This window comes from Elephas maximus, chromosome 6 (assembly GCF_024166365.1).
Source record: "Elephas maximus indicus isolate mEleMax1 chromosome 6, mEleMax1 primary haplotype, whole genome shotgun sequence".
Taxonomy (NCBI): domain Eukaryota; kingdom Metazoa; phylum Chordata; class Mammalia; order Proboscidea; family Elephantidae; genus Elephas; species Elephas maximus.
The window spans coordinates 45,811,397-45,829,502 of record NC_064824.1 but is presented as its reverse complement, the minus strand read 5'-3'; the positions used below and the strand labels follow the sequence as shown (position 1 = coordinate 45,829,502).

Sequence of the window (18,106 nt, the reverse complement as noted above, 5' to 3'; positions counted from 1 at the left end):
GGTCTGAAAACGGTGGCCAGAGCAGATGTTCTTACACTATCATGACTATGAAGTGCTTAGGGGGACCCAAGGTAAAGAGGTCTCACCCTTTAGGTGTATATTTAAAACTCTATATTCTAAGCACAAACAACTCCAGACAATTGGAATGCCAGCTACCTTCATGGTACTAATGTTAGCTGCCGTCGAGTAGGTCCTCAACTCAGGACAATTTCATGTACAATGGAACAAAAATGCTGCCTAGTCCTGTGCCCATGATCGGTTATGGATCAGACTGGACCATTGTGATTCAGAGGGTTTTCATTGGTTAATTTTCAGAACTAGATTACCAGGCCTTTCTTCCTTGTCTATTTTAGTCTGGAAGCTGCACTAAAACCTGTTTAGCATCACAGCAACTTGCAAGCCTCCACTGACACACAGGTGGTGGCTGAGACACACTGGCCAGAAATCAAGCCTGGGTCTCATGCATGGAAGGTGAGAACTCTATCACTGAACCACCAATGACTCACATTCACAGTACTAAAGTTTCTATTTATTGGAAATTAAACATCATCCCCAAAACTAAACGCGCCCTTCCTTATGCCCCTGAGTGTGAAAAGACAAAGACCCTCTAAAGCACTTTGGGGCCCTTAGCCCAGATGTAGAGCGAAGGAAGCCAAGGCCAAGAAGAACAGCCCCCTAGGCTCCTTGTAGAGGGGTCACAGTCCTGAACCCAGTCCGCTACCCTAGAAGTGCACCTGCCCCAGAGAGGGGGGCTCTGAGAGACCTACCATACCCTAAAGGAAAATCAGCTCAAAGCCCATGCTCTGCTAACAGGAAACAGGACCAACGGCCCCCAGGAGAAAGCCCAGCCCAGGCTTCTTCCTCTGCCAGTAAGCTATGAGGCACCAAGAGATTCCAAGCATGAACAATTATTAGTCCACACTACAGGTGCCCAGGCAGAGTCTACTCAGTATGCAGAATGCACAATTCTTCTAACTCTTTAGTCATTCCTCACCGAACTCTTGCAGGTTAAGAACCGGGTCACATAAATGAAAACGAGAGCTTGCAGGTGCCATCACTCATTTTGGACTAAGGAGCTGAGGACCACACAGGACTGTATTTGGAGGATCCTGTTTCCGGCTGCTGTTTCAACATTGAGCACACTTTTTTCTTTTTTAAAGAAAAAGAGGCCACATAAAACCCCTTTCCAACAAACTCCCCTTGACCTTCACAATATTTACAATCATGTTACAATTAATTCATTAAGGGAACCGCTCAAAGTTGAACAGAGCTGATGCCGCCCTCTATCCACTCAATTCTGAATTAGAAGGTAATCTTAAAAGGCTCTTCGCACCCATTGTTCCCACTTTCTTCCAAACTCCAATTTTTTAATGTATTTTTTTATTCTATGTTTTATTTTTAGTGGAAAGGAGAGATAGGGAAGGGAAGCAGAGCACAAACAGAGCTTTAAGGAGCCTGGAACGCTGAGATGTCAGAGAGCAACATGCCACAGAATGGCTGCTACTGAAAGATGGGATGAGAGAAAGACAAGGCTCAGCGCTGTGCCAAACCATCACAACCACCCCCACTCGCATTCTGAGCAGCCCACAAAAAGGCACTTTCATCACACTGAATGACAGTCCCTGGGCCCAAGGAAGGCATTTGTTTCAGTCCCTGCCGTAACAGAATGGCTATTTCTATCCACCATCCGGGGAGTCGGCGAACCAGCTCAGGCAGACAGAACCTTTCTTTGTGATGCGGCCTAGCGTGATGTGATCTCAGCTCGTACCACATGGCCAGCACACCACAAACTGCACACATCCACCCACCAGCCAAGCAACCTGGAGAGGTTCCACTCCAGGTGAGAAGAGCCTTCCTATCTCCTAAGAGAGGAGGAAAAAGAGGAGGCGGATACTTGAAAATACTTCTTGCCTCTTGTTGCAGATTCGGAAGCCAAGTTTTCGGCCCTAGGTTTTGCTCAGTTCTGAGTTCAGGATTTGCTTAAGCAGAAGAGTTGGTTCCATCATCAGATAAGAATTTGGGGAAGATATAATCACAGCTATACATCGTTGAGGAGGGTGACATGGTCTCTTACCAACTCTCATGGTGACATGGTGGCCGATTGGCACCAAAGTCTCAGCAACAGTAGCTGACAAGTCATCCCTGGCTTGGAATCCTAACTCTCTCACCTGCCAACCAAACTACTCAGGTAGGCCATGACCCGAGAATGTGGAGGCAGTTCCCGCTGAACACCAGGACCCACCCAGAGTGCTGGACCCAGGCAGCCAGAAGGACCATCACTGTGCCCAGGCAAGGGCACAATGCATCTTCAGAATGGAAGCTTGGAAACCCATCTCATTATCAGTAGACAGCCAGGGCTACCATGGGGCTCTGGTGGCACAAATCCCATTCCTTCTCCTCTCCCTTCCCCCACCCCATTCCCATCTCTGTCTTTTTGCAATGCTTCATTAATGGTCCATATGGCCTGATAGAAAAAAGAACTACTCATAATTTTTATTAATGCTTATTATGGGCCCACAAGAATAGCAGGGCCAGCGTAGTGCAGAAGAACGCACATATGTCAGACAACCCTAGGCTCCAGTCCCAGCTCTGCTACCCCCTACTGACCTGGCCAAGCAACTTCACCTCTCTAAGCCTCAATTTCCTCTCTGATATACTGGCAATAATAAAGCTCACGAAGTTGTTACAGTTTTTTTTGTTTGTTTGTTTCTAGATTTTATTTATTTTGATATTGCTGTTGAGAATATACACAGCAAAACATGCACCAATTCAACAGTTTATACATGTATAATTTAGTAGCAATGATAATATTCTTCTAGTTATGCAACCATTCTTACCCTCCTTTTCTAAGTTGTTCCTCCCTCATTAACATAAACTCACTGCCCCCTAAGGTTCCTATCTAATCTTTCGAGTGGCTGCTGTCAATTTGATCCCACATAGATAGTTCTTAAAAGAGCATACTGCTCAAGGCACACCTTTTTTACTGGTTAACTACTGTTCAGTTTTAAGACAAATTCAGGGGATGTTTTTGGTTTAAGGTTTAAAGATTATCTCAGGACAATCATTTTGGGGGGTTGTTCGCCCTCCATGGCTCCAGAAATTCTAGAGTGAGTTAGAATTTTAAATTCTGTTCAGCTTTCCCCCTTTTGATCAGGATTCTTCTATAGATCTTTGATCAATACGTTCAGTAGCCAGACACCATCCAGCTCTTCTAGTCTCATGGCAAAAGAAGCATTTGTTCATGGAAGCAATTAGCCATACATTCCATAATCTCCTCCTATTTCTGGTTCTCCTTCTTCCTCTATTGCTCCAAGTGAATAGAGACCACTTGGATGGCCACTTACAACCTTTTAAGATCCCAGGCACTATAGGATGAACAAAGAGGTAAAAGAGAAGCAACAAACACATTATTAGGCCAATTAACTGGGATGTCCCATGTAACCGTAACCCTATACCTCCAAACCAAGGAACCAAATCCCATGAGGTGTTTGGTCGTATGTAAAGCAGCCTCAGCAGCTACTCTTTTTTTTGTCATTGTTATAAATATATCTATCACACAACTTTTGCCAGTTCAACTTTTTACAGGTGCACGACTTATTGACAGCAATTACAATAATCAGCTGTTCAACCCTACCCTTAATGCGATTTCTGTTAAGGTTTAAAACGCAATAACATATGTAAAGTGCATGGAGGGTATCTGACACATAATAGCTAAATAAATACTCTACTTCTTAGTAGTAGTATATGACAATAAAAGAGATCAGACTGGATCATCCTCAGCTTAAAACTCTTTAATGGTTCCACCCTGCCTACAGGATAAAGTTCACTCAATTTTCATCAAACTCTGATCTAGCCCACTTTTTAAGCCTCGTCTCCCAGCATGGCTCCCTGTATCCTGTATGTCCCTGAGTTGCCCAAACACGCTTCATAATTCATGTCTTCATGCTTTCGTTTGGCTATTCCCTTAGCCTGTAAAACCCTGCTAGGTTCTGCAGTCCTCAGGACCTGATCTTCCACGAAGCCTTTCTTAATTCTCCACTCTCGCACCCCACCCACCAGAATCAGTATGAAGGGACATTCTTTCATGCTCCCATAGTGTTTTATACATACGTCTCTTGGAAACACATAATGCCTATATGGATTATAATTATGTATGTGTCTGTCTTATTCCCTGTAGTGGAAACTCCTTATAGACTGCCTTAAGTACCTTGGTGACTCCAGCCTCTAGCAGTATTTACCACATGTTCAGTACTTAATACTCTTCAATAAATAATAGTAATAAAAACCAAATGAATGAAGTTTAAAGAAATTAGAACTGGAAAACAAGAAACTACTTCTCTAGCTTCTGGATAGTCCACACCTAGCTAATTTGGAAGGCAAATACGGCTTCTGTAGGCTAGGATGCAGCTACTGGTACTTGAACAGCAGCAACAAGTAACCATGGTTTCTAATTCCTATGTGCCCTCCTATTTACCATGCTGGGAGTCACAAGCCCTACAAACTCTCCTAGAAGAAACAAAGGAGAATTCTACATGCTCTTTCAGGTAAAATTTTGAAAAACACACACCAGACGAAGACAGGAGCGTGGGAGATGTCAGGACTCCACAATCATACTTTTGAAATATTAAAAGAAAATGCAGCGGAATTGTAGAGAATGAAAAAAGAGAGAGTAGATAAAGCTATCCAGTAAAAAGAAGGCTTCATGATCCTCAAAAACATTAAAGGTTTAGACATTTGAAAAAAAAGCTCACTGGTCCACCACATTTTCATGAACCACAGGGACAGTGGGGACCTTCAAAAGTCATATGATTCAATTTTGGACCCCTAGGGAAAAAAAGGCCCTCATAGCACCTCCTCCCATTCCTAATTTATGGATCATCACAGCAAGAGATCCCTGAGCCTTACTCAGTAATCCATTCCAAGGAATTATTTCTTATACATGTACATTTCATCTTGCAGATACAGAAATACATAGCTACTTCCCCTCACACTAGCCTCAGTGCATATTTAAAAAGTTAAATCAGTCTTCCACAACTCCCTAATAATTTCATTTCAAGGATGCATTAGATATTCTTTATTGCTACCAACCAGCATCCTCTTAGCATATTTATGGTAGCATATCCTGTCAGAGCCTGATTTTATTCTGAATGGTTTTCTTTGTGGCTCACCATAAATTGGGTCTCAACTTACCACCAAAGTTAGACCGTATCTTCACAAGTCATCCCTGGGACCACCTAGTTCTGACATTTCATAATGTAGGAAAACCCAAACACTGAAAACGATTCAAACTTCATTAGTAAATGAAGACTCAACAATTATTATCATTGTTTGTTAACTGCAGGATTTTTTTAAATGTAGTTCAGCCGTCCTACTTATAAGGTCAGCTTAGGGGAGACAGGAATATATTAAAATGGCCCATATACTTAGCACAACACATAAAAAATGCTTTTTGGTTCTAACCATATAAACCAGTTGCAGTCAAGTCGATTCCAACACATTGACCCCATGTGTGTCACAGTAGAACTGTGCTCCTGTGCTCCACAGGATTTTTCAATAGCTGATCTATGAGTCAGAATTGACTCGAAAGCAATGGGTTTGGTTTTTGTTTTTGTTTTTTTGATTTTTCAGAAGTAGATAGCTTCTTCTGAGGCACCTCTGGGTGGAGGCGAACCATCAAACTTTTGGTTAGCAGCTGAAAACATTAATCATTTGTACCACCCAGGGACTCCTCTAATAATGAAGTGGGAGAGAAAAAGAAGAAAACTCTGGCTCAAATGTGATTAATCTTACCTTAATAAAAATATGAAAGAGGCTGATACTAGTGGGCAAGGGGGCTGAGTAGAAGCAAACCAAGAAAACATGTTTTGGTAAAAAGAGTAACAAAAATAAAAGTAGACAGAAAACAAAAGTTACCATCAGATACACCAAAAACCCCCAAACCCATCGCCATCGAGTTAATTCCAACTCATAGCGACCCTATAGGACAGAGTAGAACTGCCCCATAGAGTTTCCAAGGAGCGCCTGGTGGATTCGAACTGCCGACCTTTTGGTTAGCAGCCATAGCACTGAACCAGATACAGACCCATATAATTAATTAAAAAAGAACTCAGATTCAGATATATTTTCCTCTTTGGTTTTCTACAATAACCTCACTGTGAAGACCTTCAAAATTAATTGATGTCTGAAGCAAGAACATGAATAACCATACACCCTAGCGAGGAACGTTACATACTGACGCGCATCTCCCACACTGGTGTCCCGGGTCAGAATTAATCTAACAGATGTATTCAGGGCTGACTTTCATGAATTTCAAATAGATTAGCCAGCTCAGCTTTTAAAAACAAGCAGATCTAACATGACAAGGCAGTTCTTTAGGTTTTGTTTTTATTTTTTGCTTTTTAAATCTAGAGCTACCTAGAAAGGTGGCAGCATCGAGACATCTGACAGTGTAATTGCCACAGCATTCAAATCTGCAGGCAAGGACTTGATGATGAAAAGCAAAGTAGCAGGAGATGCCCCCCAGCTCTGTCCAGATGGCAAGCTCCGCCATGCAAGTTCCAACCTGTCCCTGATTTGAAAGGACAGGTGGAGAAATGTCAAAATTGCTTCTTTTCCCCACTGTTATTTTGACACAAATCCTCCAGGGCCAAGGCCAGTCCCAGAGAAAAAGACTAATCTTGAGGGCACGAATTTAGGCTTGAGGCTACCTATCTGGAGGAACAAATGTCAGGATCTGGGTGGGTGGTTGAAAGTAGGTTAGATGAAAGTATAACTAAGGAATGCTGAGTACCAAGAAGAACAGCTCAATAAGCAACAAGGATTTGTGATTTTATGACGCTGTAGAAAGTTCCTCGATGCACAAGAATTTTGCACGCTTACGGTTTCTTTCTGGAAGATACTAGTAAAGAGGAGACAGATGCACAAAATAAATCAACCAAAAATATACGATTAGAGCAGCAAGAATAAATAATTTCTCTTTTAAGGAAAAAGGAAATCTTATACCTGCAGTCCACCACCTCTCTGTCCGTTTGTCATACTGTGGTGGCTTGCATGTTGCTATGGCGCTGGAAGCTATGCCCCAGTATTTCAAATACCAGCAGGGTCACCAACAGTGGGCAGGTTTCAGCAGAGCTTCCAGACTAAAGCAGACTAGGAAGAAAGGCCTGGCAATGTACTTCCAAAAATTAATCAATGAAAACAATATGGATCACGAAAGAATATTGTTCATATAGCGTTATGATCATAAGGATGGTGCAGGACTAGGCAGCATTTTGTTCTTCTGTGCGTGGGGTTGCCATGAGTCAGCTGCCTCGCAGCAACTAACAACAAAAATACCTGCAGCGGCATCTTAAGACCATTATAGGAATATTATGACCACAGCATACAGAACTTTTAAGCTTCTATGTGGCAGAATAACTCTGCCAAAAAAGGTGGCAAAAGGAAGAAATCTCCTTGGAAATGAGGTATGGAGAAGTTAAATAACTTGACTGACATCACACAGAAAATCAGGGTCAAAGCCATAACTCAGTGTTTCCAATTAGCAGGCCTCTGTTTACAGCCAAGGCACATTGATTCCCAGGCTGCAAATATCACTTAATGTTTTCAATTACTCTGAAAGGCCCAGGAGGAAATAAAGAAATAGCACTTACCTTTGACAATTTGCTTCGCACACGCATTGTAAACCTGCTCTTGGGTCGTGTTGGGAGGTAGCACTCTGTCGAAGACGTATGGCTTCCCTTGCTAACAAAGAAGCACAAAAGAAAGAAAAAGGCTAAGAAAACACATTAGAAGGTTAGGAATAAAAAACACGGCTATTAGCATTTAGACCATAGGCACTAAATCACCGACCCTATCCTTTAGGGCAATTCCTCAAGAAGACTAGGGAATTTTTACAGCATGAATCATGCATACCTAGTGTGTCCCAATGTACGCTGAGAATCCAAGAGCCAAGAAAAAAAAAACAGTTTTTTAATTAGAAGGTTTTTTCTGATGAAAGGTAGGCTGAGGCTTTATTCGATCATTTGGACAAATAATTACTGAGAGCTTTCAGTGAGCCAGGCACTAACCTGCCTCTCATGAAGCATATGATTGAGTGGGACAGAGGTCAAGGGAGACCTCGCTGAAGAAGGAGCAGTTAAGCTGATCTTTAAAGGACAGAGGCAGGAAGAGCGGTAAGAGAGAGTATTTCAGGCAGAGGGCCATGCAGACAAGAAAAGGCCTGGGGTATCCAAGGCACTGGAGTATAGTGCCAGTTGAGGTTGGAAAGGAAATCAGAAGCCAGTTCATGCAGGGCACTGATACAGCCAAGGCAAGTGCTTGAATTTTATTCAGTGGAAAGGTGACACGATCAATTTTAAGAAACCGCACTTATTAGATATTATTGCTTCATGGAGGGGGAGGGTACTGTGGCAGTTCAGTGGTAGAATTCTCATCTTCCGTGCAGGAGATCCAGGTTCGATTCCTGCCCAACGCACCTCATCTACAGTGACTAGCTTACATGTTGCTATTGTGCTAAACAGGTTTCGGCAGAATTTCCAGAATAAGACAAACTAGGAAAACAGGCCTGGCAATCTACTTCCAAAAATCAATGAAAGACGTATGGAATAAAACAATGGTCTAATCCTCAACCAATAACGGAATGGGGCAGGAACCGGGTGGCGTTTCATTCTATGGTGTATGCGAGGGGGGGTCACCACCATGAGTTAAGGGCTGACTCGATGGCAGCTAACAACAACACTGCTCTGTGGAGGAGACAATTTTGCCCCAAAGAATTCTAGTGTTTTCTTTCACATGTTAAAGTGGTGCCCTCACTGGTTCTGAAATAAAGAGGGTGCTTCCATGCAGTACATCAGGGTGATTTCCCCAGGTGTGGGGTCTTGGGATTTGGCTCAATTCAAGGAGGCAACTGGTACAGATAAAGGGAAGAAGCTGTGCCATGGTACCCTATGAGCCCTGAGCCCCAATAAATCAATGTTCAACAAGGACTACTGAATATTTACATGCTCAGCATGGCGCTGAGCACCAGGGGCAGGTGGTGGATAAGGCAGACACAGCCTCTCTCCTCCAAGAACCTGCCCTAACAGCATCTCTTGCCCCACCAAGAGGAGCAGCCCCACCCCACCCTGCCCTTTCTCATAGTGCCATCCACCCAGACTGCCCTTCATCTTCATCTTAGCCAAGTAGCAGAGGGGAGGCCAGGGGAAGAGAAGGGAGGGCAGGGAGAGCCCAGAGCCTCCTTTACTCCTGCCCAGTTCCTCCCATGAGTAGCTCTGGCCACCAGGAACTGCCCAAGGACAATCTAACTCCTTGAAAAGATAACTGCTCAAGGGATCCAAGGACAAGTCTTATTACATCCTATAACCTTCACACAAAAATAAGCACACAGCTGTCAAACTGCCTTAACCACAGAAGCGGACGGCAGGGAAGTCGCGTGCTTTGGGGGTTATGCTTGAGCTTTCTTCTTTGAAAATGGGATTGAGCCAAAAAGGTAGGTGAGCTATTTCCAATTCAGTCTCAGAAAAATGGAGAATGAGATTTTTGTTTTGTCTTTTGTTTTTACGTAAAGCAGCAGAACCACAGTCATTCTGTTAAAATTAGGAAAAGGATGCATACAGATCATTCCGATGTTTTCTTTCCATCAAGTGCCATCCATTTAATGAATCAAGTATTTGGTTGAATAACCAACCAAGAGAATGTTTCTCACCATGATTTACTGCCAACTATCCTACTACATTCTTATTAGCTTTATCTATTTGTAAAATTCAACTAAATGACAATAGGATAATAAGAGTAAACACAGAATTTCCCTAAGTATCTGTCATCCACTGATCCTTCTGAGAAGATGCAGCTTTAATTAATTTAGAGCAAATCCACTATTTCTCCAAACTTGATGAGAATCACCAAAATAAACCATCTATTAACAGTACAATGGTGTTGTCTACAGAAAATATACTTAATGGGGGGGGAGGATATAGTCTACTATATTGTGGTGTATGTTTCAAAAGGAAACCCTGGTGGCACAGTGGTTAAGCGCTATGGCTGCTAACCAAAAGGCTGGCAGTTCGAATCCACCAGGCACTCCTTAGAAACCTTAGAGGGCAGGTCTACTCTGTCCTGTAGAGTTGCTATGAGTCAGAATTGACTCGATGACAATGGGTTTGGTTTTGGGTTCAAAAAGTAGGACTCCCCAATTTTGCCCATCAATTTAAAATACTTATTAGAGTGCATTATACTTTCACTTTAAAAGAGAGACCAAAAAACCCTTTGCCATTTAGTGGGTTCCGACTCACAGTGACCCTATAGGATAGAGCAGAACTGTTTCACAGGGTTTCCAAAAGAGTGGCTGGTAGATTCAAACTGCCAACCTTTTGGTTAGCAGCCGAGCTCTTCACCACTGTGCCACCAGGGCTCCTTAAAAAGAGAGGGGGGAGAAATCTCTACTCCTCATTTAAATAATATCATCTGTCAAGTGAAAGAGACAATAAAAAAATTTTCCATAGCCTGGAATTAACAGCCAAACAGAAGGTGTCTTCAAGTCATTATGACTGAATTGGTATTGAAAAAAAGATAAAATTTAGAAAATCAATTGTTATGAAATCTATATTGTCAGGACTAAACAGTAATAGATGAAGTCCTTACAGTTGTAAACATTTTATGTTTCCTTTCATAGACTGGGCTGGACATAAGCTTTTATCTGAGGTGAGTCTTAAAGTTGTGGAAGAGATTAATTAGCATTTTGTTACTTAATATTTTCAAAGAATTGACTGGTGATATGGACATGCCAGCTGTATGTGTCACTGCCATTAAAAGAAGATACTAAATTACTCTTTGCTTCTTTGGTAATGGTATGAAAATCTCACAAATCCGGATGGAGACTTGAGCAATGGCTTGTACCTCATGAACACCAAGAAGAGATTTTCTCCCTGTTTCTGATCCCACTAAGGCTCAGGGATTCTGTGGGCAAGAGCCTGACCTAGCTTGCACTAGTTGTCACTGAGTTTGTGGTTACGAATACACTGTGGAAATTGCATTTAATAAAATTCGAACACTTGGAACTAAATGATGAAGCCACATTGACTCCTTGAAACACCTTCCTTTCAGATCAGTGTCTATTCAACACTTGGTTCTTTCCAACAACCTCTCTGGCTACTCCTCATCAGTCTCCTTTGCTGATGCCTCTTACAAGCTTCCAAATGACAGTATTTCCAGGATCCAGAACTCAGCCTCCTCTCTGTCTACAGTCTTGACCTTCGTGTAACTTAAATGAACATTTCAATCTTCATCTTTCATCTAAATTTTAGATTCATATACCCAGTCATTTACTAAACATTCCATTTGGCTGTCTATTAGCCATCTCAAACTTCACTGACCAAAACAGAACTATTGATTTCCACTGCAAGACCCACATCCCAGCAAGCCTTCCATATCTGAGTAAGAATGGCACCATCAATTACCCAGTGACTCAAACCAAAATCCTATGAGTGATTCAGTCTGTCCTGCAGATTCCATATCCAAAATATATCCCAAATTCAATCACTTCACATCATCAATGTCATATAACCTTAGCCCACACCACCCCATCTCTCACCTGGACAACAGCTATAGCCTCCATTCTTGCTCCTAACAATCCAATTCCACTTAGCAGCAGAGTTAGCTTTCAAAACTGTAAATCAGATGCTATCATCCCTTTGTTTAAAGCCTTCCAGTGGCTCCTATTAGACTAGACCCTCTCTGACCTCACCTCTCTGCATTCTTCTCCTTCTAACTACAGTGTAGCCCACTGGACTTCCTTCAGTACTGTGAACATGCCATGTTCATTCCCCTGCTCAGATCTTTGCTCTTAACACCCCCTTCCATTCAGAAATCTCTCACCTCAGATCATTATTTGGATGCTTCCTTATTATCCTTCAGACCACAACTCAAATTTCTCCTCTTTTGAGGGCTTCTGTGATCCTAACTAAAGCAGCCCTACCCCCACCCATGGCATCACTCTATCACATTATTCTATTTGGTCTGCTCTTTAGCAGTTATTATGCGACCTATCCTCATCCAACCAAATGGAGTACTGTAAGAGAGAAGTCACCTAAACCCCTTAACTGCATGTAGGCAATTCTGTTGCAATTTGTGGGGGGAATCTGTAGGGGATTCACACACTCCACACACACAACTACTAAAAATGAAGTCTACCCAACTTTGTCATGAAGCCTCCATGGACAACTGCACTAATTACATAGGAGCAGTGTAAAATTAATAACTTACCAGGAACACATACAAAAAACAACAGCAGATGGTTCTTACATTTTACAGTTAAAAAAAAAAAAAAATCAAACCACCGGTATTCCTATCAACTTGAGAGCCAAGTGTCTGAACCATATGGCCTGCCTATTAATACATTTGACCTGTTACCCAACTACTGCTCCCCAGCCTGGCAGGGATATTACTCTAGGAGACAGGAAAGCAAAAGACTCACTTAAGGGTTTAAAAGATTGGCACCATGAAAGATGTTAAAGAAACAGAAATTAATTACGCTTAGAAGAGATAGGCAAGAAGTAATCTAATACCACTCTCTAAGACCAACCAAGAGTTGAGACGAAAGACTGCCAATCATTTGAGTATAGCTTTTCTTCTATTTTACCAAGAAAGACATAAATTTCCAGAGAGCTTCAAACTTACTCTGTTGAATTATCTTCAGACACTGAGGAGTATTTACAAAAAACAACTGAGAACAATCATTGATTTTTTTCCTGGATCATCTCTGTTCCAGGTGTTTATGTGAATTCTTCCTGAAAGTACAGGAGATGGATGGCGAGTTTGAGTTCTTTCAGAAGATGACGACCACCCTCTCACCACTGTCCACCAACACCTTCACCAACCACAATGATTCAGAACTTTCTATACTTTTTTAAAAGGCAAAATAAAACAAACAAGAAACAGTTGCCCTTGAGTCGGTTCTGACTTATCACAATCCCATGTGTGTCAGAGTAGAACTGTCCTCATAGGCTTTCTTTTTAATTTTATTTTGTTGTTGCTTTTGAGAATATATGCAGCAAAACATACACCAATTCAACAGTTTCCACATGTACCACTTAGAGACGCTGACTGATTACATTCTTTGAGTTGTGTAACCATTCTCACCCTCCTTTTCTGAGTCGTTCCTCCCTCATTAACATAAGCTCACTGCCCCCTAAGGTTCCTATCTAATCTTTCATGTTGTTGTTGTCAGTTTGATCCCATTACAGATAGCTCTTAAAAGAGCTTAATGCTCAAGGTAGGTACTTTTAGCTTAACTTTTTACTAGTTAAGCTAAACTGTTGTTTGGTTTTAAGTAGACTTCAGGGCATATTTTTGGCTTAAGGTTTAAAGACTATCTCAGAGCAATAGTCTCAGGGTTCATCCAACCTTCATGGCTTCAGGAAGTCTGTAGCCCATGAGAATTTGAAATTGTGTTGTACATTTCCCCCTTTTGATCAGGATTCTCCTATGAAATCTTTGATCAAAATGTTCAGTAATGGTAGCCGAGCATCATACAGTTCTAGTCTCATAGCAAAGGAATCAGTTGTTCATGGAGGCAATCAGCCACACATTGCACATTCTCCTTCTGTGCCTGAAGCCTCAGCACTTTTTTTTTGGTCATTGTTATAAACCTGTCATGGATTGAATTGTGTCCCCCAAAAATATGTGTCAACTTGGCTAGGCCATTATTCCCAGTATTGTGAGGTTGTCCTCCATTTTGTAATCTGATATAATACCCTATGTGTTGTAGATGCTAACCTCTATGATGTTAACGAGGCAAGATTACAGGCAGTTATGTTAATGAGGCAGGACACAATTTACAACTGTATCTGAGTCAATCTCTTTTGAGATATAAAAGAAAGTAGCAAGCAGGGAGGACAGGGACCTCATTACCACCAAGTAACAAGAGCCAGAAGTGGAATGCATAGTTCGGACCTGGGTCACTGCGCTGAGAAGCTCCTAGACCAGGGGAAGATTGATGACAAGGACCTTCCCCCGGAGCCAACAGATTGAGAAAGGCTTCCCCTGGAGCTAGGGTCCTGAATTCAGACTTCTGGCCTCTAGACTATGAGAGAATAAATTTCTGTTTGTTAAAGCCACTCACTTGTGGTATTTCTGTTATAGCAGCACTAGGTAACTAAGACAACATCTATCACATAATTTTTGCCAATTCAACTTTTTACAGGTGTACAGCTGATTGACGGCAATTACGATAACTGACTGTTCAACCGTACCCATAATCAATGTGATATTTCCATCACTGTTATCGCCCCCTTTCCTCCTCCTTCTTGCCCCTGGTAACCACTATTTAACTTTATTGTCTATAAATTTGCCTCTTCTTGTCAATTTGATCCCATATACATAGTTCTTAAAAGGGCTTAATGCTTAAGACAAAAATTTTTTACTAGTTAAGCTAAACCGTTGTTTGGTTTTAAGCAGACTTCAGGGCATACCAGGTTGCATAACTGGGAACCACTATTTAACTTTATCATCTATACATTTGCCTCTTCTTGTCTTTTTATATAAGTGAGGTCATACAGCATTTGTCCTTTTGTGATTGGCTTATTTCACTCAGGAGCCCTGGTGGTGCAGTGGTTAAGAGCTCAGCTACTAACCAAAAGGTCAGCAGTTTGAATCTACCAGCCACTCCTTGGAAACCCTATGGGGCGGTTCTACTGTGTCCTATAGGGTCACTACAGTCAGAATTAACTCCACAGCAAAGGGTATTTCACTCAGTGTGTCTTCAAGCTCCATCCATACTGTAGAATGTATCAAGACCGTTTCTCCTACTAGCTGAGCAGTATTCCGTTGTATGTATGTACATTTTGTTCATCCATTCATCTACTGATGGGCATTTAGGTTGTTTCCACTTTTTGGCTATTGTGAGTAGTGCTGCAGTAAATGCCGGTGTACAAATCTGTTTGAGTCTTTGCTTTCAAGTCTTTTAGGTATATATCTAGGAGTAGAACTGCTGGATCATATGGTAGTTCTACTTTAAGTTTTTTTGAGCACCAACCACATTGTTTTCCACAACGGCTGTACCATTTTGCACTCCCTTCAGCAGTGGTTAAGAGTTCCAATTTCCCTACATCCTTGCCAACATTGTTAATTTCAGGGTTTTTTTTTTTTTTTTTTGGTTTGGGTTTTTACGTTAGTCATCCTAGTGGGAGTGTAATGGTATCTCATTACGGTTTTGATTTGCATCTCTCTGATGGCTAATGACCTGAGCACCTTTTCATGTACTTGGTGGCCACCTGAATGTCCTCTTTGGTGAAATCTCTATTCAAGTCCTTTGCCCACTTTATGGGTGGATTATTTATCTTTTTGTTGTCAAGTTGTTAAAGTTTTATATATATTTGCTTAACAGATTCTTGTCAGATACATGGTTTCCAAAGATATTCTTCCAGTCAGTAGCTTGTTTTTTCATTTTGACAGTCTTTTAATGAACAAAAATTTTTAATTTTTTTTTGAGGTTGCATTTATTTTGTCTTTTGCTTTTTGTGCTTTTGTATTATATTAGATAACTCGTTGTCAAAAGCTAGGCCTGACAGTGTTGCCCTGGTTTTTCTTCTAAGAATTTTATAGTTTTAGTCTGCACATTTACTCCTTACTCCATTTTGAATTTGTTTTTGTGTATGGAATGAGGCATGGATTCTGTTTCATCCTTCTGCATATGGAAATATAACTTTTTGAGCATCACTTGTTGAAGATGCTCTTCTTTCTCCTCTTCATAGGTTTTCAGGGGTTGATTTTTCAGAAGTAGATGGACAGACCTTTCTTCTGAGGTGCCTCTAGGTGGACTTGAATCTCCAACTTTTCAGTTAGCAGCCAAGTATTTTAACCATTTGCACCACTCAAGGACTCCACTTCATCTAAAGGTAGGAATTACTGTAACATTTATCTTAGGCTGAGCTCTCTAGAGGTGCAAAGCCAGAGAGAGGGAGATTTATTTCAAGAAAATGGCTCACGCAGTTGTGGAGGCTGGCAAGTCCCAAATCCATAAGTCAGATATCAGGTTGGAGGCTTCTCCTTATTCATGTGGTTGTAGGGGCTGACAAACCCAAAATCGGCAGGTCAGATGACAGGCTGCTTGCTCACAGGGTTGTGACAGCTGGTGAATCCCAAAATCTGCAGGTCAGACGACAGGCTACTGGCTCACATCCCAAGAATCAGAGGATGACGAGTAGGATGCAGGATCCAGAGAGGACGAGCTTTGCCAGAACATCTATATATGTTGGATGCAGGCCACACCCCCAAGGAAACTCCCCTTTCAACTGATTGTCTGCTCAAATCAGTTCACAAAACGAAGGATGATTACATATCTACCAAACCACTGAGAATCATGGCCTAACCAAGTTGACACATAACATTAACCATCACACCATTTTATAAGCTGGAAAACTAAGGCACAGCTACACTATAAGCTCAATTATTTCAGGAAAATAACTTTAAGGCTCTAATTCCAAATGTTCTTCCAAGTGCTGTTTCCCCACCCACTGCTGTCAAGTCAGTTCCAACTCATAGCGACCCTGTAGGACAGAGTAGAACTGCCCAGTAGGGTTTCTAAGGATCACCTGGTGGATTTGAACTGCCAACCTTTTGGTTAGCAGCCAGGCTCTAACCACTACACCACCAGGGTTTCCAAGCTGTTTCCCCAAGAAGCTTATAATTTATTGGAAAAGCAGGAGACATATAAAACAACATACTCTAAGATCGATATGAAAAGACTGAAGCAAACTGACTTAGGAGGTAAGAAAAAAGAGAGGCCCCTCCTCACTGAAGCCTGTAGCCATCAGGAAAGTATTAATTATGATGATGGGTCTGACATGAGGCCATTGAGGAAAGAAGGGCTCACAATCTGGGAGCGAGGAAAGGACTAGCAAGAAAAACAGTGGGCATGGACATGGCAAGCATGCCTTTTAACAGAAGGAATTAAAAATAGGCAAGGACTGATCAGAGGAAAAGACAGAAGGCTTGCTATGAAAAATTCAAGTTACTTAGAAAAATTCTAGAATTTTGCAGATCCTAAATGGTGCTTCCAGGTTATCTCGATTCAATAGCTTGTTTCACAAATAAACAAAGTGAGGTTGAGAAAAGGTCGATGATTTACAGAGGGTCACCCAACCAATTACCTAGCAGATAGGTGCCTAGAACCCAGACCTCCTGGCTCCCTATTAAGTTCTCCTAAAGTTCTGGCTTTAAAATCACTTGCTCTGCAGGAGAGCAGTGGGATGCAGACCCCAAATTTTCATAAAAAGACCAGACTTAATGGTCTGACTGAGACTAGAAGGACACCGGTGGTCATGGTCCCCTGACCTTCTGTTAGCCCAAGACAGGAACCTTTCCCAAAGCCAACTCTTTAGACAGAGATTGGACTGGACAATGGGACAGAAAATGATACTGGTGGAGACTGAGCTTCTTAGATCGAGTAGACACAAGAGACTATGTTGGCATCTCCTGTCTGGAGGGGAGATGGGAGGGCAGAGGGGGGCAGAAGCTGGCTGAATGGTCTAGAAAAGAGAGAGCGGTAGGAATGAGTGTACTGTCTCATTAGGGAGAGAGCAATTAGGAGTATATAGCAAGGTGTGTATAAATTTTTATGAGACTGACTTGATTTGTAAACTTTCACTTAAAGCACAATAAAAAATTTTTTAAAAATTACACATTTCTAAAATCACTTGCTCTATCTGAATATCAAGGAAATAACAAACTTGAGCCTCTGGTTCTTTTTCTCTTGCTTTCCTCCCAGTCAGTTCTAAATTATCCCAAATATACAATTACTTAGTTAAATTAAAGAGTCCTTACTATAAGAACTGTAGTATTACGGATGTTGTACTACAGATGTTGCCCCATAGGGTTTTCTTGGCTGTAATCTTTGGGGGAGCAGATCGCCAGGTCTTTCTCTCGCAGAGCCATGGGGCAGATTCAAACTGCCAACCTTTCAGTTAGCAGCCAAGTGAGTGCTTAACCGTTGCACCACGAGGGCTCTTTAGTATAACAGATAGAGTGGAAATCGCAGCTTCTTAAAGTTTGCATGAACTTTAGATCAGCCAATTCAGCCTCCTCTCAGTGCAGAACTACCATCTCCATGAGC

At 41.7% G+C, this 18,106-nt stretch overlaps 1 protein-coding gene across 1 annotated transcript in view; it reads right to left on the bottom strand.

Moving 5' to 3' along the window:
- The window catches only part of KIF5C (kinesin family member 5C), a 208,058-nt gene that overhangs the window by 115,269 nt on the left and 74,683 nt on the right, over positions 1-18,106 (bottom strand). Inside the window, exon 2 of the mRNA XM_049887162.1 lies at positions 7,650-7,740. Within this exon, the coding sequence (XP_049743119.1) occupies positions 7,650-7,740 (91 nt within the window). The remainder of the gene's footprint in view (positions 1-7,649; positions 7,741-18,106) is intronic.